General features: G+C 41.8%; 2 protein-coding genes across 3 annotated transcripts; one reads left to right on the forward strand and one right to left on the reverse strand.

Moving 5' to 3' along the window:
- The first annotated feature begins 833 nt into the window (after window positions 1-833).
- snf8 (SNF8 subunit of ESCRT-II) lies at window positions 834-8,547 on the forward strand. Of its 2 annotated transcripts, none has more exons than XM_061707569.1 (8): window positions 834-904; window positions 4,044-4,094; window positions 5,364-5,502; window positions 5,659-5,763; window positions 6,002-6,074; window positions 6,208-6,349; window positions 6,695-6,769; window positions 8,059-8,547. In XM_061707569.1, the coding sequence occupies exons 3-8, from the start codon at window positions 5,364-5,366 to the stop codon at window positions 8,194-8,196; spliced, it is 672 nt and encodes a 223-aa protein (XP_061563553.1). In that variant the 5' UTR covers window positions 834-904; window positions 4,044-4,094; the 3' UTR covers window positions 8,197-8,547. The 2 variants fall into 2 exon arrangements, with proteins under 2 accessions (XP_061563553.1, XP_061563552.1); XM_061707568.1 differs by lacking the exon at window positions 834-904 and adding an exon at window positions 3,243-3,589.
- A 674-nt stretch (window positions 8,548-9,221) lies between these two features.
- On the reverse strand, window positions 9,222-23,474 carry calcoco2 (calcium binding and coiled-coil domain 2). The gene is made up of 15 exons (XM_061707571.1): window positions 23,338-23,474; window positions 22,749-22,926; window positions 20,322-20,424; window positions 18,318-18,475; window positions 17,861-17,986; window positions 17,630-17,755; window positions 17,454-17,558; window positions 17,280-17,377; window positions 15,768-15,837; window positions 14,704-14,871; window positions 14,419-14,601; window positions 12,711-12,827; window positions 12,478-12,622; window positions 11,777-11,802; window positions 9,222-10,238 (listed from the first exon to the last, which is right to left on the reverse strand). The coding sequence occupies exons 1-15, from the start codon at window positions 23,457-23,459 to the stop codon at window positions 10,077-10,079; spliced, it is 1,887 nt and encodes a 628-aa protein (XP_061563555.1). The 5' UTR covers window positions 23,460-23,474; the 3' UTR covers window positions 9,222-10,076.
- Between the last annotated feature and the right edge of the window lie 1,820 nt (window positions 23,475-25,294).

Raw genomic sequence — 25,294 nt, forward strand, 5'->3', positions numbered from 1 at the left:
ATCGTACTGTCACGAAGTGGTTGATTAGGACCCAAATGCAGGAGACCAGGAGGCAGGAGTTCCAGAAAACAGGTGATTCATTAAATAAAAACGAAGCAAAAGCGCTGCTGAGCAGGGTTACCAAAAACACAAGAGCTTAGCCAAAAACCTGACAGGACACATGGCGGGTGGAAACAGTACGGACCAGCCGGGAGCAAGGGAAAGACAAGACAAGTTATACAGAGACGAGACACAAGTGCGGACAATCAGGGCAGACGGAAACCAGGGAAGTCAAGACAGAACTGAAACCAAACCGTGACACGTAGGCTACCAGGTTACTTCTGTCCAAAATGTATCAATAAAAGGGTGTGATCGTTTCAGGCTCAGACCCACACAATGAACAGTTCACACTAACGTCTCTCTTTAAATATATTTTTATCCCGGTTTTTTCCCCCAGGGCTCCTACCTAAGTAACAGTCCTGGGAATTGCCATCCTCTACCAACCCCGGGAGGGCCCTGCACTGAGCTCAGGTCTCCTCCTTAACCTGAGGAGTGAGCAGGCCGCATCTTTTCACCAGACAGGGTGGGGCTTCTCCGGCCGGACGTAGTGCGTGGAAGGATCACGTTACTCCGGCCAGATCCTCCCCACCCCATCTGGCGCCCTGGTTGGCCAGAGGGGGCATGTATAGCCCAGGACTGTGTGCATGTTTTTGTGAGGGTAGCTCACATTAGCTACACAAGGGAACACGGGGAGAACATGCAAACTCCACACAGAAAGGCCCTTTCACCAACCCCACCCAGGGTGTGGGCACTGAAGTCATGGGGGAACTAACACGCACTTCAGCGCCCACAGCGTCCCCGGCGGGAATCGAACCCAGGACCTTCACCGTGCCCCCCCACAAACGTCTCTCTTAAACTTCAACAGGTTGTCTTTGGCAGGGTATTGTGATCACATCTACTCACTGGTTCACATATTAATCTATGTTGTACAGCAGGTCTGTGGTAAACACAACCTTGACAGAAAAGGATTTTGAAATTCATCCAAAAGATTTAATGTTGCAGAAGTTTTTTTTTTTTTTTTTTTTTTTTTTTTTTTTATTTCGTTTATTTCGGCATGTTTATATAGACACATTTCATCTCCAGAACATTATACATTGCATACTCAACACATGACGAAAAGGGTACGGGAGAAGCTGACGCTTATCAAAGTCCCGCCCCATTCTATGTAAGATTCATGATCATATCAACAACAGAATTCAGTAAGATACATAGTTTACCACATAGCAATTTGTCTAATTTCATCCTTCACAGTCCAGATAGCATGTATGTTTGTACACGTGTCCAGTCCACTCATCCTGATCACCGTTCCTGTGATTTACTACTGTGTCCACTGGTCAGTTATTTTTATGTCCAAGTCTCTTTTTGCATGCAATCCAATTTGCAATGGTTACTGAGATATGCTCATGACGGGAGCTTATTTAATGTTTTATGTGGAGAAAGGTTTACTTAGAGATGTAATATTTTGATGAAAAAGAATTGACAAAGGAAAAAAAATGCAACAAACAAAATAAACCTCACAATATACACCATGTGTTACATCCATAAAGGTAAATGGCAAAAAATAGAAAACCCCCAATATACATAATTTTGAAAAAGAAAAAGTCCTAACAACAACAAGTTTGATTAATTTCCCTTCAGGGATTGATAAAGTATTTTTTTAATTTTAATTTTAATTTTTTTTAAACATTTTCTCCATCTGTTATGTCTCCACCTGGTGAGCGGTAGTCTAGTGGCTACAGTAGAGGGCTTAGGTCTGGAGGTCCCAGAATAGCAACCAAGATGAACCTTGGGCCCCTGAGCAAGGCCTTAACCCTAATTGCTCCTGGTGTGGTGTTCTCTCAGATGTCGCTTTGGATAAAAGCATCTGCTAAATTACAGTATTATTATTTGTGGTTGCTGTTTCAGTAACTATCTTCTACGGTGGCCGATAAGGGCCAAACGTCTCAGGGAAAATGGCTTCAAGTACAGAAACGATTCAAATTCACAAACTCAAAAAGAGGAACGTGGTGCAAATGAAAAAACGTGCTGCAAAAAACAAAGACAAATGCAGCATCATCAAACGCAATAGAGAAACGATGCAAAGCACAAAACGATATAAAACAAGAAACCATCTTCAAAAGAGTGCTTCAAACCTGCAGGGGGCGCTCTCGGCGTAACAGAGACCGAACAGCTGACTGAACCACAGTGTTTACATCCATGGTTTAAACATACAGCTGGAACAGTAATGTGATTTTTATCTGACTATATTTATATACGATGTTTATATCACTGTATAATATATTTGACACCAGACGATACAAGGCTGCACATAATATTAATAAGATAAGATCATGATTAGAGATTCACATAAAGCACCTGTTAACGTTACATATAGTACATTAAAAAGCCCTCTTATCACAGTCTTCCATAACATACACATTACATGCTATGCTTGTTAATGACAGAAAGAAAAAAAGGACAGGGTTTATGTTATGGAAGACTGTGACAAGAGGGCTTCTTAATGTAGCCTACTATTAAAACAGGTGTAACGTTAAAATATAATAAAGAAACGTCTCGTAATGTACAGCGTTATACAGTGATATAAACATCGTATATAAATATAGTCAGATAAAAATCACATTACCGTTCCCGCTGTATGTTTAAACCATGGATGTAAACACTGTGGTTCAGTCAGCTGTTCGGTCTCTGTTACGCCGAGAGCGCCCCTGCAGTTTTGGAGCACTTCCGGTTGTAGTGACTGGTTATGAAGCGTTTTTCTTATGAAGATGGTTTCTTGTTTTATATCGTTTTGTGCTTTGCATCGTTTCTCTATTTGCAGTGCGTTTGATGATGCTGCATTTGTCTTTGTTTTTTGCAGCACGTTTTTTCATTTGCACCGCGTTCCTCTTTTTGTACCTCGTTTTGAGTTTGTGAATTTGAATCGTTTCTGTACTTGAAGCCGTTTTCCTCATAACTGAGGCCGTTGCAGTGTGTTTGGCCCTTGTCGGCCACTGTAAACTTCCATTCACTTTGACTCTGTTTGTTGTGTGTTTTTTTCAAGTAATAAAAGGTAACACAAAGTAATAAAGCATCAAGTTATACAAGTAATAAACAGTAATTGTTAAGAAAAGATCGACTGTCATTACAACCTCCACCCACTATTCTCCACGCCAACAGGGGGCGCTGTGGAGTTATGTGTGGTGTTGACACACAATACCGGAAACTCGTTTAGTCCATCCAAAAGAATGCGGAAGCAGTCTCTCGAAAAGAGAATTAAATACCTGGGAAATGCATATTATTATGAGTTATAACGAGTTTAATTCATGGCCCAACGTCCCATTTAAGATGTAACATTGTCGTAGACTTCTATATACAGGGAAAACGTTTAAAAACAAGCTCGTGTAGCAAGTTTAGTCCTAACGCCAACCTGTGTGTTGACGTTTAAACGTTAGATTTCTAAAGTTATCCAGCTTTAAACTCGGTGTTTCATAGTAATCTTTCTGACTAAAAAACCAAGATGCATCGGAGAGGTGTCGGTGCTGGAGCTATTGCCAAAAAGAAGCTGGCAGAGGTTTGTTTTTAATCATTATGTTGTCAAAGTGAATCCAGCGTATCTGTATCTGTGTAAAATACAGAAAACCACCTATTTAGAAGTTACTGAAACGGTTCATATGTGATTTACCTCCGACCCTAACCCTATTTCATCTGATTAATGAGGTACCAAACATGACAGGGGGATTTCAGAAACCTGCTACTCCCATGAATAAATAACAGACTGTAATTTATCATAAAAATATACTTTATTGGTGCACAACATGTTATCTGAAACAGGATGATCAAAAATGCCTTATTTATTCATTTATTTATTTTAAGATGAAGAAACAAACGCATCATTCTTGGGCCGTGCTCCATGAATACTTTATTGAATCCTGTGTAAACTCTGTGTTAAATTGTTTTAAAAATTAGAAAATGGACATGGTACAAGTATTTTTGTAATGTCAACATTGATTTTGTTTTCAATTTAGGCTAAATACAAAGAAAGGGGAAATGTTCTTGCAGAGGATCAGATTATTCAGGTGAGTTTCTGTTGACATGATCTGCATGGTTCAAGTCACATGTTTCAGACTACTTCCGGTTTAAATGCTTTTAAAAACAAGTGTGGATCAGTTTATCTGATCAATGTTCATTTCAGAATTAAATATATGTAAATAATGAAATGTTAGGGGTGGTCTGATATCTGTCTTTACAATAAGGGAGGTTTGCTTGCGACAAATTTATTTGAAAAGAAAATTTTCTTTTACCTGGATCTTTTTTTTTTCTTTTTTAAAAATGTTATAAAAAAAATTGAAAAAGGCTAAAATCTCATAGTTTTGCAATTGTAACATTTTTGGACACTTCATAGGGTAAAACAAGTATTCAATAACTCATCAGTATGTATGTATAATGAAATGTTCTTAGTTAAAACTCAATTTCAAGAATTGCTGGTCTCAGTCGTCGGTTCGTTTTGTGGCAAATGGGAGCTTGAAATGCTGTTTCGATCACAAGCGTTTCGTTTTCAGTTAAATGTTTTCAGTGAGTGACAGCAGTGATTACACAAATTAGCTTTTAACATAAAGATTTAAATTTGGCCTCCGATTAGTATTCTTATTACCATACTTATTTTATTTTAGAAATTTTTATTGGTTTTACATTAAGCAATATACATATGTTTACAGCATTACAGGTTATAGAGAATATAAGCGTAGTATGGCTTTAATATTGAAATACTTACAAGTGTACAAGATCCCTCCCCCACCCACTACCCACCTCAACCCTCCCGACAATCCCCATTGTCCCTTTGAGTCCAGATGTACATAAAAATGATTGTCCATTATTCCAGTGTAAAAAATAAAAATTAAGAAAAAAAAAAAAAAGGGGAGGGTGTACTATTAAGTTGCAAAAATAATAATGAAGGATATTATGAGGAGAAGCTGCCGCCTCACTCTAAAAATAATATTGTAGTTGTCATTCAGTGGTGTTTGTAAACTCTCCTAATAATCTAAAAAGGAGCCCAAATTTTCCTAAAGTTTTGTGAGGAGCCTTTAAGGGTGTATCTGATTATCTCCAGCTTCAAAAAGTGCATAACATCTCTAATCCACCTGGTGAAGTTAGGTGGAGCTTGTTCTTTCCAGGAAAGGATGAGACGTCTGGCAATCAAGGAGGAAAAAGCTATAATTACATGAGCTTTGCCTTTTAAGGGAGTGCGTTTCAGGAGTGAGTCCAAATAGGGCACATACAGGATTGGAGTTGATGACTTTTTGAAGCATTGTGGAAACTGTACTTATTTTCTTTTTTTTTTTTGCCAGATGTCTAAACAGTTGGAAACATTCAAATCCAACCTGGAGGAATTTGCCAGCAAGCACAAGCAAGAGATCCGCAAGAACCCACAGTTCAGGGTCCAGTTTCAGGAAATGTGTGCCACCATTGGTGTTGACCCGCTTGCCTGTGAGGAACATTTGGATTTTAACCAGCAACAATAATGAGCCAAAGAGATGCGTGCTTAGCACTGGTCTCTTTTTAGCAATGCAAGAACGTTTGGTGTCTTGAAATCAAACAACACTTTGAAACTTCTTTCTCCCTGTTTATTTCTGTTCCTCGCAGCTGGAAAAGGATTTTGGTCTGAGATGCTTGGCGTTGGTGATTTCTACTATGAACTTGGTGTACAGATCATTGAAGTGTGTCTTGCACTGAAGCACAGGAATGGAGGTTTGTAACTGTACTTTGAAAGTGAAGTGCTCTTCACTGGATTTGACTGCAGCTTGAAGTTACCACCCCACTAAGACCTCAGTTCAGTTCTAATAATTTGATCATGTTTACGTCTGTCGGCAACAGTAAATGGAACATATCGTCCAATGGTAGTTTTGCGATGGCTAATGTAGCCATCACAAAACTAAACTGTCTCTAAAACAGTCTTGCACATTGTGACATCTGAGTTTTCTTACAGGGCTTATAACTCTGGATGAGCTTCATCAGAGAGTGTTGAAGGGACGGGGAAAATATGCTCAAGAAGTGAGCCAGTAAGTAGCACTCACAGAAACATTGTGTTTACTTCTTTACTTCTTCTCTTAATGGTCCTTTATGTATTGAAACTGTTTATGATTTACATCTTACGCAACAGGTGTCATGAATAGATGAATCTGTGCTCCACAGGGACGACTTGGTCAGAGCCATAAAGAAACTGAAGGCGATGGGGAATGGATTTGGGATGATCCCTGTTGGTGGTTCTTACCTGGTGCAGTCAGTCCCTGCAGAGCTCAACATGGATCACACCGTGGTACTGCAGTTGGCTGAGGTACGATGATGCTCCCACTTCGCTTTAACTCTAAATTTGCATCCCTTGCTTTGACAATATGTACTTACACTTGTAGTGACCTACAAAACAGTATCTATTGTAATAGTCATAGTTGGCATAAAGTCGTGTATGCACTTGTTTATATATGGATGTACTTGGTTTAACTGACAAATCATATGTCTAAATAACACAAATCCCTTTCCACGAATGTGGAAGGCTGAGCTGCGTCCCAGCACACCGACTACCACATGAGAGATTAAACTGCACTTTTGCCAAAATTAAAAAAAAATCCCAAAATGGGAGCTCGTCTCTCTTTCCCTCAAGATGATATTTGTTTCTCTGCAGAAAAAAGGATATGTCACGGTGAGTGAGATCAGAGATGGTCTAAGATGGGAGAAGGAACGAGCCTGCCAGGTCCTGGTAAGTTCTCCTGAGGGAGCAGAGCAGCTGCAGATGTTTTCAAACACCAAAATGATCAATTAAAAACGTCTCATACCTTCAGTGGGCTCCAAGTTGGGTCCTAGATTTGAAAACCAGATTATGGGGCCGTGGATAGCTCAGTGGGTTGAGCGGGCGCCATTTACAGAGGCCTCGTGCAGGCAGCGCAGGCTCGAGTCCTGCCTGTCGCGCTATTCAACAGGTCATGGACATATCTGGATGGACATGTCGTGTTGTTGTTGTTGCAGGGGTTTTTGGTGATCATTTTGGTATTTTTTAACTGCTGTGATGAGTAACCATGAAAACGGGAAAGAGATTTCCAAGGGGAAGGAACTGATTTGGCTTTCCGTAGACCAGGTAATACCTGGAATAAACACCTGGCAAGAACACTGGAAATGTTAGGAATTCAGTATTATGTGTTTCAGATACTGTACATGGCTGAGGGAACATATTACTAAGAGTTCACCTTTATTACCTGCAAACGCTGCGTGTGACTTCACATCAGCTTATTGGTTGCTAGGCTACAAACACAAAACCCCACATTTCCCCTCAAGGTTTAATAAAGTATTTTTCAAGGCATTTAAAGATCAAAATCAGACCTAACGTGAGCCTTTTTAAAAGCAAAAAGGCCCAACATCTCCTGGTTTCAGCTTCTCATAGAAGAGTAGTTGCACCCAAACAAAAGTAAATTTGGTTAATAAATTTGATTAAAATTTTGTAAAGGTAAAAAATTTTTTTTTGGGCTCTAGTGGCCCTTTATTCAAGTTAGGGGGTAGAGAGAGAGAGAATGGGGATGACATGCAGCAAAGGTGCGCAGGCCGGGATTTGAACCTGCGACCACTGCAGGACTGTATCCTCAGTATATGAGCCACTTGCTTAACCCACTGCGCCACCGAGCAGCCCAGGTTAAAAATGTTTTCATTATTTCACCAACACATGCACAAAGCATCCAGCTGGTATATTTGTGGTCTACAATTTATATCAATAATTTGTTTTGTCTGGACTTATTTATTTGCTTACAATAACTACAGCAGGGTGTTTCCATCCTATAGTCAACTCTTGTTGTTCAAGTGGTTCGTTGAGACCCAAACAGCACAACAGGACAAACAGTCCTCCATTAGTCCACATGGTAACAGCTGGGCCAGCTGTTCAAGGAGTGATCCTTTCTGATCACTCTTTCATGCTTTGAAGGAGCAGATTATGATGAAGTGTTGTTTTGATTGTATTATTGAAGGTAAATAAACCCCAAAATGTGTTTCTTCTATTTCCAGGAGCACTTACTGAAAGAAGGCCTGGCCTGGCTGGACGCTCAGGCGTCTGGGGAGGCGCAGTACTGGCTGCCCGCCCTCTTCTCGGAGCTGACTTCTCGGGACGTCACGCCGGACGAGGCCAATCAGATGACGCCTTAACAGAGACCAGTGGACTGGGGTCACCGTCTTGTGACGGCACCAGAGACATGTCGGCAAACAAAACGTGCCTGTGGGGGGTCTGCTGACGGCGCTGGCGGGGGGTGTGGGGTTGAAGATCCTTTGTGATCACTCTTGGACCTGAGGAGGACATCTTCCTGCGTCACAGCTGTGCACGAGAGCACCACAGCGTTGAATCCTCACTGACGGGAGCTGCAGTGTTGTTCAGTCTTTTGGGGTAATTACAGAAACGTCTATGTTCAAAACATGATGGCTATCGTTTTCTTGTATAAAGAATAAAACTTTAAACGTCTCCCCCTTTATGTTGCATGTTTTTAATATTCCTTAGACCCACTTACAGTTCATCATCCAATAAATCCACCTAAATGACCAACATCCCACCTTACATGTTACACCCAAGACCCTGCAGATGTGAGTGGGTTCATTGGTTGAGAGTTGGTTCTCTCGTCAACACAGTTCGTCCTGAAAAGTGACCTGTTTAACCCTTAAAGCAGCACAGTTCAGTTCCTCGGTGGGAGTGACAGACAACCACTGAGACGGACATCGTGGAGTTGTTGATGGGTCACATCTAACAGCTTTACAAAATACCTTTGTTTGTCTTGTTGAGGTTATGATTAGTTTCATTTTAGATTTGTTTTCTTTTAAACAGAAGTACCACGAACTGCACTGAATTCACAAAACAGAGCTGTTTTCTCTTATTTTTACTCACAAATACAAGAGAAGGGAACTTTGAACTGTGACATATTTTAGTGATGCTCTTGGAAAACTTCCATCTGAGTATCTTTCCTCAGGTGTGTAGTTGGTGAAAATGAACAGGAACTCAGTGGACTGCCCTTGTTGTGGCGAGAGGATATGAGACACAAATATTGCACATGTTTATAGCCTCTATATATTGTATACCTACATGCTTGTACTGTGTGCTAGAGCAAACTAATAAAAGAATCAAAAGAAAGGATTTGTCATATGTCTGACAAATCTAAGAAGCTAAATCATCACAAATCCCAGGGTTACAGGCATGACATTTTAATCTTACGTAACTGGTGTCTTGGATATCTGCGTCTCCTGTTCAGCACATTTTATCAGTTACGTCAACAACATGTCAGTGCAAAGCTTCGCTCCACCTCCTGGATAAAGTTTTAAACATTAACTATTCATAATACATTCATTTAAATAATCATTGCATTTGTAAAAGATCTGAAGGCTGGTTCATAAGACTTGTATGATTTAATTTTTACTGGTTTTCACGTGCATGTTCCAAACATGAGGACTTTTAGCATTCAAACCCTTCGCGTGAAACCCAGACGACACATCTTCATCCGATAGTTTAGTATTTGACTATAAAGGTCAAAGTTGGCCCTGGTAACCATTACATTCAGATTCTTATTTAGAAGCACGTCCAACGTTTGAACAACAAAATCAAACGCCACATGACCCAACTGGGCTCGTTTAGATTTTTGACTAATGAGAACCACCATGAAGGTGATTCCTCAGAAAGGTGGATATCCAGAACACAGACATTCATTTGTAAAGACAAAATGACAACATTCAGATCCAACCCCAGTGTTTAACCATATGTGACTTGATTAACCCCCTTCTGAATGCTACTTGGCTGAACAGTCAGTTCTTCAACTATTATTAAAACATCGATGCATAAATTTAACCCTATGATGATTCCCTGCAGACATTTTCTTCTCTGTTCAGATGAATCTCTGTGCAACAAGTAAATGAGATTATATGACGCAGGCATGTTTCATGTTGCTGTAAGCTGACACGGACGCCTAAAGCTGAAATAGTTGGGGAAACGACCACGGTGACACCATCTCGTCAGACGTTCCAACCCAACTCAGCAGCGGGCGCCGCCCTCAGAGCTCGTGGCCGTAGACGTGATCCTCAAAGACCGACTGCTCCATGTGGTCACAGATGACGGTGCAGAAGGGACACACTCTGTGGCTCTGCTCGTGCTGCTCCAGCTCACTCCGGGTTATGCCGGGGAAACACTCCTGGCAGTGACGACACACCAGCGACTGCCCAGGACACAAATAGATGGAGCGTCACAAGAGGGAACCAAATAGTTTACGATCAGGGATTATGTTTTAATGCTGGTTCAAAAATAAATAGTACACGGCTCAACTGCTGGTATCGGTATCCGGGAATCACATGAGCTGGGCCTGTTCTCCTCTCTGGTGTTTTGTCAGTGATGTGTCATCATGACTAGTTTTAATACCAGTCTAAAAAGTGGGAACCATCGCGTGAGCAAAATCCTTTTTGAAGTCCATCGTGAAATGTAATGTCTTGAAATACTACGACTTTGACACTTAGTACCGTCAGGAAGATCTAATTTGTGACATGTTCCTGCCTCTTGTGCAGGTACTACACCTTTATGTGTCTTGTTGTGAATTAGCGTAACTGTAAAATGCCAGATGGGCCTTGTAATGGGATATAAAAAATACCCCTGGCTGTTATTAGCAGGTTTGAACCGTACGCCAGTGTGCTGTCAGTGAAGCTGGTTTCAAAGTGTCCTGCAGAATGTAGTCATGTGCAGCGGTCCAGCACCGAGCAGGCCTCCCTGCTGAAAGACGTTTCACTCTTCTAATCCTCCGTCCAGCTGGGCTCCACTGAACTGACATGTGATGAGTTTGAGCCCCAGACCAGTCACGGTAACGTCATGGAAACGGACACATTAACAGATGTGAATGCAGAAGTACATGAGAGTCGGAACAAATGTTTGTAGAAGCGTTACACAACGGGGTCACCGCAGGGTCGGACACTAAGCAGAAAGAAGAATTACAGATTCAGATTTTTGCAGAAGTCTGAAGCTTGAAACTACATCTACGTGGTCTGGGACTCAATACGAGGCTTTTATTCGTAAACTTCAGTATTTCATGTATGCAGTGACCAGTACAGGGACCAGACAGCACTTCACTGACACAGACTGTTCTTTAGTTTATTTTTTAACGTGTTAATGGTTTTTACTGGTGTTCTGTTTAAGGGGGTCATGTGGGCCGGGCAGGTCAGGGAGGTCCGAGGCCAGACTGACTGACTGGAGGAGATCCAGGATGAGCTGGTGTCCAGACTTGGATCTTAATGATCCACGTGGATTTATGGGCCTTTTAACGTTGTTTGTGAAGAAAACTAATCTGGATTTGCGTTGAAGAATGCAAATAAACAGTCTAAAGCAGGAAAACAGATCACGATTATGGGACTGAACCGCGCAATGCTTCCAAAAATTTAGACTAGTTGTGTGTGTGTGTATGTATGTATATATATATATATATATATATATATGTATGTATATGTGTATGTATAGTATGCATTTGAGTTCTTTTCTTATAGCTTTTTTCTGGTCTTCTCATTAGAACACAATGTGCCACAATAACACAGACGTGGACAAATGTGTCGTACCCATCCAGTCAAATAACTGACCTAACTTATACTAACTAAATAAGTGATGATTACAAAACAACAGTGCAAAAATCTGGTACAAAACTATTGAATTTCCACTTTGGAGCTGCAGCAAATGCAGCATTTCTAGTGTCTGATCTGAAGGGACGGTCTGACTTACCTCGTCCCGGAGTTCTTCAACGCCTCCTGCAGAGAAAGATTAAATCATGTCATTGTAGCACTAGACAAATACTACTTTTTAGCAGCTGGTTTAACTCAACGATTGATGTATTTTTCAAATACCTTCTTTGTTATTTGAATAAAAAATTAACAATTCAACACCGATTCATTTCACCTGGTGACATTTAAGTGCTCTGATTCTGGTCTCAGGGACACCATCACAGGAATAATCAGTGATGATGCCTGATTAGGGGTTCATCAGGTTACAAGAAGGTTACCTTTGTGGATACTGATTATAAGGAGCTCTTTCAGTGCTCCTCCTGGGCCTGACCTGACAATTAATGACTGTAAACATTGTGTGCGAGATGCCTTCTCCCATCTACTGCAAAACAAATCTACCTACGAACTTGAACGGGCGATGCGGGGAGAAGCCCTCAAACAACATACCTCCTCATACCTTCAGAGCAGTTCTGGTTGAGGGTGGGGTGTGATCCAGAAAAAGTCAGGGGCGTTACAAGGATTTACAAGGAACAAAGACGTGCAACATCCACCCGTATAAAGTGGGACACCTCCACAGTGTTGCAGCGTCAGCAGATCTTACAGAACCTCAGCTGACCAAAAGGGCGCATGCATGTGGTCAAACACTTGGGTTTGAGCAGAAGATCGACTCCCACAACTGCTCACTGCTAAGATGTTCCTCACCTATGTTCTCAGTCTCCGCCCCGTGTCCAGCGGCTGCAGTGTCACCGCCGGGCGGCAGGATGTCAGGCTGCACGTATTCTAACTCTGTAAAAGACGTGTTGTTTGCGCAAACTTTGCGAAGGCCCTCGATGTCGTCTCTGAGCACCTGGAGGAACAAACGCAGCCAGCCGTCTGTAAAAAGCAGCACTCAGTTTGAACGTCGGCAGAAATGATCAGCGCTTCTGTACATGCACCTTGTTTTCCCGGGCCAGTTGTTCCGTCTCCTGCGTCATCAGCATCATTTCCTGTTCCTTCTCTTCGATTAAGATGCTCTTATCTGCCATTGCTTCATTCATCTCTCCGAGTTGCAGCTGAAGAATCAGAAAAAAGAAGCTGCAGTTTTAGCTTCAACAGTATCTGTACTATATAATCACGACCAAAACAGGTGGACAACATGAGCATCCTTCACTGACCAATTAAACTACAGCAGCTATACAAGATGATGCGAGTCAGGTTTACGGAGGATTCCCCACATCCAGAATACGAGTCTCATGAAGAACTGAATACAATAAACTGCACCGTCTTGAGGGATCATGCAATCACAGAAAAGCACTGGCAAAGAAGAACTGACATTTTCTGTGGAGCTCAAGTAAAGACCTAAAGTGCAGATCAGGGAAATCGCAGCATTAATACTGTCAAAACATTCATCTGCTATCTTGTATGTTGTTTTAATTGATTACTGCTGACGAGTCCCACCCCCCTTGACCAAATACACGCAACGTCTTTGACATGTGCACCGGCTGCCCCACTAACGTATATCCCTGGGAAAACCCCCCATAACGTGTTGACTACAGTGTATCGTCCCATGTGATCAGGTTGTTGGGTCAGTTTTGTGCAGACACCATCAGGATGGAGGGACGCGTGCATGTGCAGCACGTTTTCCTCGACATGTCGTTTATATATATATATATATATATATATATATATATATATATATATATATATATATATATATATATATATATATATATATATATATATATACCGTATTTTCTGGACTATAAGCCGCTACTTTTTCCATAGGTTTTGAACCATACGTCTTATACAAAGGTGCGGCCATTCTGTGGATTTTTCTTCCACCGCTCGGGGCGCTCTAACCGGAATTAGAATCACAACTAAGACACAATAAATGCAAAGAAGAATACGCTACTTCTTCTTTAGCAGATAGAAGTAGATAGAAGCAGATTTCAAACAGATAAATAGATTGATAAATACCGGTTATTTTCTCTTGGTTCTGTCCTGTTTTAATCAGCAAAGTTGCTGCCGTGTTAAAAGACACTGTTAGGAAAGGATCTATTTAGGTACAAACATGTACATCATTTACAGTTCAAAATGGTTCTGTACATGTAGTAAATATCTAATCTAACAACAGAAATATCTGCGGCTTGCATATCTTTTTTTTTTAAATAGAGTGGATGCGGCTTATATATCTTTTTTCTATAATTTTTTTTAAAATAGCGGATGCGGATGCGGCTTATATGCAGGTGCGGCTTATAGTCCAGAAAATACGGTATATATATATATATATATATATATATATATATATATATATATATATATATATATATATATATATATATATATATATATATATATATATATATATATATATATATATATATATATATATATATACACGTCTCTCCCAAAATATGCATGAATAAATATGATTGACATGATTGAATGATGTCTCTATATAACAATATTATGTTTTTTGAGAAAGAAAAAAAGAAAAAAAAAGGCAGGACCGGCCCTTATTCTTGCCTTTAAAGTTTCTGCACATGCACTAAGTTGGTGCCACAGAGCCAGTGGCACATCGTTGCCTCTAAAAAAGCAAACGCGTGACGTCTGCAAAGCTTTAGTCACATAGCAAATGTAAATGTCCTTGTGGATCGGCTTCACCTCCAATTTGCTGCTCTTTCGCTGCTCGTGGTCGTAAGACTTGACCAAACTGGCCAGCTGCTCGCTGACATGCTGCAGCTCGCGCTCCAGGGTCTCGGCTCCTCTCCTGAGGCTGCTGGACTCTTCCTTCTCAGCGGCCAGGTTCATCTGCGTCTCCTGCAGCTGGCGGCCCAGACTCTGCACCTGAAGACCAAGCGTCATTAAACTGCACGGCTTCCCTCCACCATAACTAACTCTCTGCTACTTTTGAGAGAACATCAGCCTCCTTTTTTAAATCATTCCCACCTTTAGGTTGTCCTGAGGAGAGACCTGAACCGTTTCCTGCTGCGACAGCCTCCTACACAACTCCCGGTTCTCCTTCTTCACTTCATCCATGCCGTCAGCAAGGCTTTGCAGCCTTTGCAGCTCTGCAACAAGTCCCTCCTTCTCCTTCTCGCTGTTCTGAAGATCAATCTGCAGCATTGAAGGACACAACTCAATATCCTGTATGGGCAACTGCCACAGCAATCCTAGAAGGTGCTCTAAAAGCGGTGTATTCTGTCCTCATCTCACAAGCTGGTGCATGTTTTTGTCGTGACTTTCTCTGGTCATGACCCAGACAAACGGTTCCCTTTCCCAGATCCGCTTAGCAGCTGGTTTCAGAAGGTGGAGTCAGCCACTAACCTCCACCCGACCTCCTTCTGAAGTCGGTGTTACCCAGGTCCCATGCGCAGCTGTAAACGTGCTGATGACGACGTGACCCTGATGCGAGTCACCCTGCACCTCTGAACCGACGTATCAGGGGGCTCCAGTCCAGACACTCAAACGCTGGCTCCATGAGTGACCAGGTCGTCACCCTGTCACTGCTTGAGCCCGATTAATCCCGCCAGCGTCAGCTTGGAAGGTGCCTGCGTCATCAGGGAAGACCAGTATCTCCAGGTGGTCAGCTGACCTCATAACGTTGCTGAAGGCAGACCTGAGCAACCCCAGCAACCCCAGATCCTAGCCTCTCCCCCACGGCTTCTACGGTAGGCACCCGGCATGATGGGAGCCTGACTTCCTCCACCTCTCTTCTTACCCTGATGCACCCATCACTCTGGAACTCTGGGTAAATAAGACCACCTGACCGTCTTCATTTGATCCAGAGTCCGGTCTTAATGCCCCCGAGCAGACTGATTATTCTCACTGATGAGTGATTTTCCTCAGACGATGGTTTAGTCTCACCTCCTACATTTCCCCAAAACAATTATCAAGTCTGCACCTGTTTACACCCCCCCCCCCCAGAGCATCTAAGGTGTTCTGTAGACGGTCTCTGACAAATAAATAAATGAGTCTCCTCTTTAGAGTCATGGAACAGGAGAGAAGCTGACCTGCAGCAGCGGGATGCTGTCGGCAGACTTGAGCAGCTCCTGCTCTCCTTCTCTGAGTTTGGCCTTCAGCCTGAAAGACACGGAGAGCATGTGAGAGGTCTGAAGACAAAACAAGGAACTACTTAGACAAGCTGTCACGTGTTTTAATGATGCAAACAGGAAACATTAGTGCAGTTCCTCGTAGCGCCACTAGGAGCGGGCTCAGAATTCGACGTCACATCACACGACCACGGTGCTGGTGCAGGACCACATCACTTAAGCTAAGAATATTTGACATCCAGTCATCAGTCGTTTTATATCATTTTATATTCCAGTCATCTCTTTGTGTTTTCTGTTAATTCAACTTTTGAGCTTTTGAACTTTGAGCACGACCTAACAAGAGGATGATTGCTCTTCCGGAGCCGCTGCACTGGAGCAGGGGTCAGGGGTCACACCTGGGCTCTGAAACGTTGCTTTGGTAGTAGGAATGGGCGATATTTTACCGTACACGATAAACCGTCAAAGAAATTCCCCACGATAAGAATTTGTCATCTCGCGGTAAAAATGATAAATTCCCGTTGATGACGTTTTTGTGTGAAGCTGATTTATGGTTCTGCGTTAAATCGATGCACAACGTACGTGTGGGTGAAGGAAGGAAGGAAATGAGAGAGAAAGAAAGAAAGAAAGAAAGAAAGAAAGAAAGAAAGAAAGAAAGAAAGAAAGAAAGAAAGAAAGAAAGAAAGAAACATTCCCGTTGATGACGTTTTTGTGTAACAAATATGGCGGATCTGAGAGCGAGGAGCTTGAGTCATTACAGTTTTGCAGTACAGGTGTACTCATTTAATTGGTTTTTATTAATTCAATTTAATTGGTGTAGTTTAGTAGCATTTAGTATTCTTTTAGAGCAGTGATTTGGGGGCTCCAAAGACTGAATGTGGTGATAGATTTATAGTTACAAAGGTGGAGTTGAAGAGATATTTTTTTTATCGTCATTTTTATCGTTATCGGGATAAATGCCAGAAATTATCGCGATAAATTTTTTTCTCCATACCGCCCATCCCTATTTTGTAGTTACGTCTACCACTAGGATGGACAGATGGTAGAGTAACAGTAGGAAGCCTTCGCTTATGGCGCTTTTACACTAGTACCTACTCAGCGCGACTCGACTCGTCACGCCTCGTCTCAACTCCACTCGCCTTGTTCTCGTTTCTTTTCAATAACCAGATCAGAAGTAGGAGGTTGGAGCGAAGCTGCTGTGACGTATTTGATTGTGTGATCTAAACGAAGAAGACAACACTAAAGATGTAGAACCTGGAGGAGGAGCGCAAAACCGGGGTGAGGCGAGTCGAGTCGCGCTGAGTAGGTACTAGTGGAAAAGCGCCATTAGACAACCTGACCATTTTTGTTTGGCTGAGCAGTCGTTCTGATGAAGATGGCAACGACCAGAGTTCCCACAATCAGGCTTTAAAACCACAGCTAATGTGGCACAATCCGCGTCCAGTTCTCTTTATCCAGTCTCTGGTCTTCACTCACCGCTCAATTTCCTCACTTTGACCCTCAGTCTTCTTCTTCAGCTCCTCACGCTCCTCCTTCAGCTGATTGATCTTCGTCAAAGCTCGATCATATTTCTCCTGAGGAGAAATAACAAGCAAACATGGGCACAGGAAGAGGCGGAGGCGGAGGTAAGGGAAACCAAAAAAAACTTACCTCACTGCCTTTTAACAATTTGGAGCTTTGACTCTGCTTCTCCTGTTCGGTGGCGTTATGTTGCCGTAACTCCATCTCTTTCGTCATCTGGATGACCATCTCCTCCTGCCAGGGACATCAGTCAGGTTTGTACCTCAGTGGTGAGACTCAAGCTGGCGCGGGAGTTAAGGACGAACCTTTAAGCGGTCGTTCTCCTCCTGCTGCAGCTGCAGCGCCTTCTTCAGCTGCTCCTTCTCCTCCCTGAGCTGATCCATGTCTCGGAGCAGGTTGGTCGCCTCCGTCCCTCTCTGCTCGTTCTGCTCCTGCACACATCAAACACGCTGCGTCATCTTGTCAAAGTTCAAAGTGAAATCTCTCTCTTGCACAATGAGCAAACTGGGGGGGGGGGGGGGGTTAGGAGAGCAGACCTTGAAGCTCGTGGTTTCCTTCTGCTCCTTCTGCAGGGCGCTTCTCAACGCTTCATTGTCGTCTCTCAGCAGCTGCAGCTCTTTCTGCAGCTCACCTTTCTCCCGATGGCTCTGGTCCACTTGCTCCTGTGTTTATTGCAAACAAACAAACAATAAAAAATTCATTTATACATGTGACATGGCAAAGCGATGTACTTTCACAACAGATATAACGAGCACAAGAAGTTCAAGTTCGGTCATCAAATATTTGCTGTGGCAGAAATGACGGAATCGAAAGCAAAACTGCGTGTGAGCAGCTTTCAGACCTCAAAGTGACCACCTGATATATGGATCCCTGCTGCAGCCCCCGAGTGGGGATCTGGATGTTTGTCCAGAGGAATTCTGCATAACTGTCCCATATCTACAGGTTCACTGAAGTTCTAGGTTGCAGGAAGCGTATCATGACCTAAGCTTATACCTGCGTGGTGATGACCAGCAGGTCGTCGTCCATGCTCTCCGAGCTCGGCTCCGCCGCGCTGCGGAAGCAGAAGGGGGTGCTGGCTCCTCTCACCTGGCCCCCGCCGTCGATGTAGCACAGCTGGTAGAACTCTGCCTCGTCCCGGGGCAGGTAGTACTCTGGGGGTGCGGAGGGACGGAGGGAGGACCGAGGGAGGGAGGGACAACGGAGGGAGGGAAAGAGGGAAGGCAGAGGGACAGAGGGAGGGACGGAGGGACAGAGGGAGGATGGACGGAGGGAGGGAGGGACAACGAAGGGAGGGAAAGAGGGACAGAGGGAGGACAGATTAAAGTTATTAATTAGCTTTTTTTAAATATGAAAGACCTTGATATTTGTCATGTCAATAACATATTAATACTAAAAAAAGACCATCAGTGATTCCCACTTGGGGTCTGATGGGGGACAGGTAACCCCCCCCCCCCCCCCCCCCCCCCTGGACCAGAACATGACCCCCAGGCAGGAGGAAAGTAGGATAAAGTTCTTGTAGGAACTAATAAAAATCAATTTTACAATTTTAAAATGACTATTATATAATAGGACAGAGCATAATTAATTTATTATTTATTTCATTACATTTATTATTAATTCATTACATTTATTTTCATGTAAGTAATTGCAGAACAGAATTATTGTGAACAAATCTGAAGGACTAGTTTTAGTACGCTTATGGTTTATAAGCATACTAAAACTAGTGTTGTTTACCTAATTTAGAGTAAGCCTAACTGTAAAAAGGCTATTCTCAAATAGACGTGTGTGTGTGTGTGTGTGTGTGTGTGTGTGTGTGTGTGTGTGTGTGTGTGTGTGTGTGTGTGTGTGTGTGTGTGTGTGTGTGTGTGTGTGTGTGTGTGTGTGTGTGTGTGTGTGTGTGTGTGTGTGTGTGTGTGTGTGTGTGTGTGTGTGTCTAACTTCGGAGTCGGACTCCCTTTTTCTCTTAAATATGTCGTAAATCTTTCTCTACATTACAGCGGTGTATATACGTATAACGTTACACCGCTGTAGTGTAGTTTGCTCGTCTGTGGGACAAACTGGCAGCGTTAGATAATGCTTTGTCTTCTAGTTAACACTTGATTAGTTTCTGCTCATGTTGTGAGCATCAGTACGCTGGGAATAACAGGTGGATCATCTGTCCTCTCCATTCTTTTCTCTCCTCCCACTCTGCTCAAAACGCCTTCCTGTGTGATCCGAGTCTATATTTCTTTCCGGATCCCCGTTCTGGACCGATCCGGCTTACTTTCGCCCCTCATTATAGCAAAAACAACCCCCTCCCCCCCCCCCCGTGGGAGAAAAACTTTAAACCAAACTATACCAAGGAAAAGTGTAAATGTAGATGTTTACAGTCATAAAAGGAGTTCTACATAAAATACCTTTTTCAATATCTTGTATTGGTACTTCGGCCCTTATTGACCTTTGTGTGAACTTTACATATCAAAACTCCAAGATTTAGATGTGCGAGACAGAGAATAAACATAAGGAGAATCAAAATAAATATAGTTTAAGGGATTGATTGTGCTTGCACTGTTTACACACCACACACAGGAAAGTGTGTACTTTACACACAAGAGCAGAGATGCTCCTCCCTCCCCCCCCAGAAAAACTGAAAGCAGGTCCTTCCTCCCTGCAGCTGTGAGACTACACAACCAGCACTGCTCACAGTAGACCACATACATAACAACCTGACAATAAATGTACATACTGGAAAATAATGTGCAATATCATTCACTGCAACGTGCAATCATGTAAATATCCGTCTTTTTATTATTATTATTATTATTATTATTATTATTATTATTATTATTATTATTATATATACCAGTACTGTTTATAGTGTGTCATACTCTGATATTATTACTGTATTATTATTATTACTATTGATGCCTCTTGTTTTGCACTATCTCCTTTGCTGCTGTACACTGCGAATGTCCCCGCGGTGGGACTAATAAAGGAATATCTTATCTTATCTCTTACCCTTGAACACGGCATGCGTCGTCATCGTCTGCTGACCCTCCACATGTTGACTTGGCTCTGCCCACACAAAGGTGTGATACTCCTTGGTCGTGGTCCATCCCACCTGCAGCGAGAAGGTTAGAGGAGCCTGGGAACTCTCCCAAACACACAACCTCCCCGAACAGTGACATGGTAACTGCTAAACTTTGTTCAAACAACATCTCACAATCATTTCAGCCCGCTCCTGACAGAAGTGCTGCACCTCTGTCACCTTTCCAGTGCTGTTCGCAGGCTTCCACGAACAGAGTTCACGACTTTGTGATCGTCTCTCCAAAACCTTCCCTTTGTTAGTCTCAGGCTACTTTTGGCTGCTTAGAGTTGCTTATAATCGTTTCTCCTCACGATGCCAAACATTTAGCGAAGTGCACCAGTCATCCTGCAGGAAAGCAGCTGCACAACACGATGCTGCTAACCTGATACTTGGGATTTCTGATGATCCAACAGTTTTAGTCTCATCACAACGCAGCCCACGGCTACAAAAATAAAGATCCTTGTCCTGTTGTGAAGCTGCAAATTGCAATCTGGCTTTATTTCATGGCTCCCCTCTCACTGTGTGGTCTTTCTCAACTTTGCTGTCACACGTGGAGAAAGAAACGTTTTTATTTTAACCTTTTATTGTAAACAGTTGAATGTGGAGTATTGAAATAGTTTGTCATTGAAATGAAGTTTTGGGTGACATTTTTAAAAACTGTATGTTTCTCACAAAACCAGTGGAGTTGTAGTCGGCACAGGCACTAACAGAGCACACATTAGGCCCATTTTAAAATCCTTACACTGGCTACCTGTTAGTTTTCGTGTTGATTTTAAAGTTCTTTTATTAGTTTATAAAGCGCTACATGGGCTTGCACCAGAGTATATTTCAGAGATGTTTTTATTCTATGAACCAGGAAGGCCCCTCAGATCCTCTGGCTCTTCCTTTTTAGCTGTTCCACAGAGTAGAACTAAAACATTTGGTGATGCTCTTTTAGCCACCAGGCTCCAAAAATGTGGAACAGCCTGCCGGAGGATCTGAGAGGAGCTGGAAATGTGGACATTTTTAAACTAAAAACTCATCTCTTTGGTCTGGCTTTTATGTAGCATTAAATTTTATAGTTTTATTCTGTTTAACATTTTTTAGATGTATTTGTTTTATTGATTTATCTATTTCTTGTAATGTTTTTATTATTGTTATATTTTATTGTTGTGGACTGATTATTTTTAGCCTTAATTATTGAACTTTTATCATTTCATTTTAATTAAAGGGGACCTATTATGGCATCTAATACCTATTTTAAACAGGCCTTGAATGTCTTAAAAACAAGCTTTTGATTGTTTTTGCTAAATAAATTAGAAATTCAGCCTCTGAGCCATGTCTTTATCTTCCCAGTCTCTAACCTCATTATCTATGCAGGATTCTGAGTGGGCGGGGAGGCTATGATAATGAGGCTCTGTGCTGATTGGCTGCCTGACGCGATGACGGGAATGACGCGATGACGCGAATGACGCGATACACCGAAAAAATGGCGGAAGCTCCGGCCGGCGGAGTTAGTTGTGGGCGTGGTTTCATGCATCGGAGGCCAACCGATGTAAATCGCGCCCGTCGTTACGTAACAAAAGGGAGCAGAATCTTATTGGCTCGTAGAAGCCACATCACACTGGTTGGCTCATCCGGGCGGCTGTACAGACACTGCAGAATTTGGTTGCTTTCTTCCTACTCTGAGTTGGCAGGATGAGGGGAGACCACTTTATTTTTTTTGTGATCAAATTTTTATTTCTTTTTTTCCTTTTTCTGAAAAAACAACATGGTGCAAAAAAAACACCAATACATAACAACAAAAAATTAATAGATAAATGTAATAACAAAAAAAAAACAAATACAAAACAAAAAAAAAAAAAAAAAAAGTAATGCCCATATTATTAAGTATAACAATGCAAAATTAACACATAAATTAAGAGCAAAAATAAATAAATAAAGAAAATGAAAATAAAATCATAACCCCAGACATTACCCACCCACCCCCTGGATCCTAGCAGCTATAAATCACATCAATGTGTTTATAATATAACTTTTAACATGGTATACTTAGTTTTCCTTCATCACACTAAGGACACAGAAATTATGTATAATGAATAGTTCACTATATCAAAATCTAAACACGACAGAAACTAAATAATTCCTTTATTTCCAGGCTTATCAAATGCCTTCATACCACTTTATATATGTTAAAGCAAGAAAAAACGTGTTTTTCATAATTGTATGTCAGTGTGCATTGGTCTCCCAGTTTTTTTTAATTTTTATTATGCTTATTTTTCAGTCAAAATGTTAAGCACTTTGTATTTCATGTACTTAGATGAAAGGTGCTATATAAATAAAATGTGATTGATAACAGCACAGGCCGGTGTGCCCACCTTGAAGATGCCCACCCAGTCCCTGGACTGGGGCGTGAAGGCAGCGCTGAGGGTGTAGCGGCAGGTGATGGGGGTTGCAGGCGGGTATGAGTGGGGGATGTCCAGGAACACCACCTGGGAGTAGGTGCGAGCCGAGGGATCAGCGGCCTCTGTGACCCCGTCCATGCCGAGTTGGAGTCTGCCAGGAAACACGCAACAGTTCAGCAGTCTGACTGATACAGCAGGTGCGTCGCGTCGTGATGTTTACACGCTCCCCTCCCGTGCGCTGTCACCGCCACTGAGGCCAACTTTGGTTTCGATTTCCTACTCGCTTGTTTTTGTTTTTTAAGATCATGATTAAAACATCCTTCATCGCCTGTAGGTGAAACCTATTCAACTTTAAATACATTCATATCTAGATCATAAAGTAAGTAAAAAAAAAAAACAATAAATAAAAAAAAGACCAAAAACTTTTAAAAACCGAAAGTAAAAAGATCATTTTAAAACAAGACGAAAGGGGCAACACTTTTTAAAACATATACACAACAAAAGAGACCACTTCATATTAAATTAGGAAGAAATTTGAAGATAAGCACGGCAATAAACTTACATTGTTGACGATTGTGGCAGACGTGAGCTCCAGCGAGCTCTGCTGAGAAACAGCCCTGTGGTGCGTTCAGGTGCTCCTCGGACACTTGTTTTTCCCACTACGTAAGGATGACTCGTCGACATAATCAATACTGGAAGCTCTAAATTTAGCCTGTTATCATTTGCGTACAAGTTTTGTATATTTTTTACGCAAGGTTTTCGTCTAATAAAAAGTCAAAAGTACATTATACTTTTTTTTAGTAACAAATTAGCATATTAAGGGGAAAAAAACAAACGTTTATGCACCGGAAACAGAGGTAAAATAAAAAAATATCAAAAGTAAACTTCAAAGAGCATGTCATAAATAAAAACAACTTACATTTTATCTTGCACTTTTTCTTGAAGTTTAGCACAAGATAATATTGTTTATAGCCTATTGTATTAATTTGGCTTTGATTCTTATTTATTTTAGGAATATCCCTTTATATTCGTTTGAAACGAAGGCATCACTACATCTTGGGAAATGTAGTCCAAATTTTACTTAATCTTTCTCTTTCCTGCAGTTTTATTGAAAAACACAAGAGAGAGCCAAACTACCTTCTGTGAGTAGTGTAATTATAGTCCAGTAAGTGACCCATACACAGACTCAACACTTTACTGGGTATACCAAGTGTGTCTGTCTGGATATATATATATGTATATAATATATATATATATATATATACACATACAGTTGTGTGAAAAAGTGTTTGCCCCGTTCCTTATTTCTTATTTTTTTGCATGTTTGTCGCACTTAAATGTTTCAGATCATCAAACAAATTTAAGTATTAGACAAAGAAAACACAAGTAAACACAAAATGCAGTTTTTAAATGAAGGTTTTTATTATTAAGGGGAAAGAAAAATCTACATAGCCCTGTGTGAAAAAGTGATGGCCCCCTAAACCCAATAACTGTTTGGGCCACCCTTAGCAGCAACAACTGCAATCAAGCGTTTGCCATAACTGGCAATGAGTCTTTTCCAGCGCTGTGGAGGAATTCTGGCCCACTCATCTTTGCACAATTGTTGTAATTCAGCCACATTGGAGGGTTTTGGAGCATGAACCGCCTTTTTAAGGTCATGCCACAGCATCTCAATTGGATTCAGGTTGGGACTTTGACTAGGCCACTCCAAAGTCTTCATTTAGTTTTTCTTAAGCCATTCAGAGGTGGACTTGCTGGTGTGTTTTGGATCATTGTCCTGCTGCAGAACCCAAGTGCGCTTCAGCTTGAGGTCACGAACAGATAGCCGGATATTCTCCTTCAGGATCTATTGGTAGACGGCAGAATTCATGGTTCCATTTACCACAGCAAGTCTTCCAGGTCCTGAAGCAGCAGAACAGCCCCAGACCATCACACTACCACCACCATGTTTTACTGTTGCTATGATGTTCCTTTTCTGAAATGCTGTGTTACTTTTACACCAGATGTACATACACCTTCCAAAAAGTTAAACTTTTGTTTTGTCAGTCCACAGAGCATCATCAAGATGTTTTCTGACAAAACTGAGACGAGCCTTTATGTTCTTTTTGCTCAGCAGTGGTTTTCGTCTTGGAACTCTGCCATGCAGGCCATTTTTGCCCCGTCTCTTTCTTAAGGTGGAGTCATGAACAATGACCTTAATTGAGGCAAGTGAGGCCTGCAGGTCTTTAGATGTTGTTCTGGAGTCTTTGTGACTCTTGGATGAGTCGTCGCTGCGCTCTTGGGGTAATTTTGGTCGGCCAGCCTCCTGTGAAGGTTCACCACTGTTCCATGTTTTCTCCATTTGTGGATAATGGCTCTCACTGTGGTTCGCTAGAGTCCCAAAGCTTTAGAAATGGCTTTGTAACCTTTCCCAGACTGATAGATCTCAATTACTTTGTTTCTCATTTGTTCCTGAATTTCTTTGGATGGCAGCATGATGTTTAGCTTTTCAGGATCTTTTGGTCTACTTCACTTTGTCA

This window comes from Cololabis saira, chromosome 19, assembly GCF_033807715.1.
Source record: "Cololabis saira isolate AMF1-May2022 chromosome 19, fColSai1.1, whole genome shotgun sequence".
Classification (NCBI taxonomy): Eukaryota; Metazoa; Chordata; class Actinopteri; order Beloniformes; family Belonidae; genus Cololabis; species Cololabis saira.

Coding starts and splice junctions, on each gene's coding strand:
- snf8 (XM_061707568.1), top strand. CDS start 3,536: ATGCATCGGAGAGGTGTCGGTGCTGGAGCTATTGCCAAAAAGAAGCTG. Junction 6,075..6,207: donor TATGCTCAAGAAGTGAGCCA/GTAAGTAGCACT, acceptor TGTGCTCCACAG/GGACGACTTGGTCAGAGCCA. Junction 6,770..8,058: donor AACGAGCCTGCCAGGTCCTG/GTAAGTTCTCCT, acceptor TTCTATTTCCAG/GAGCACTTACTGAAAGAAGG.
- calcoco2 (XM_061707571.1), bottom strand. CDS start 23,459: ATGTCGACGAGTCATCCTTACGTAGTGGGAAAAACAAGTGTCCGAGGA. Junction 17,756..17,860: donor AGGAAACCACGAGCTTCAAG/GTCTGCTCTCCT, acceptor TGATGTGTGCAG/GAGCAGAACGAGCAGAGAGG. Junction 12,828..14,418: donor GAAAGAGCAGCAAATTGGAG/GTGAAGCCGATC, acceptor CTGATTCTTCAG/CTGCAACTCGGAGAGATGAA.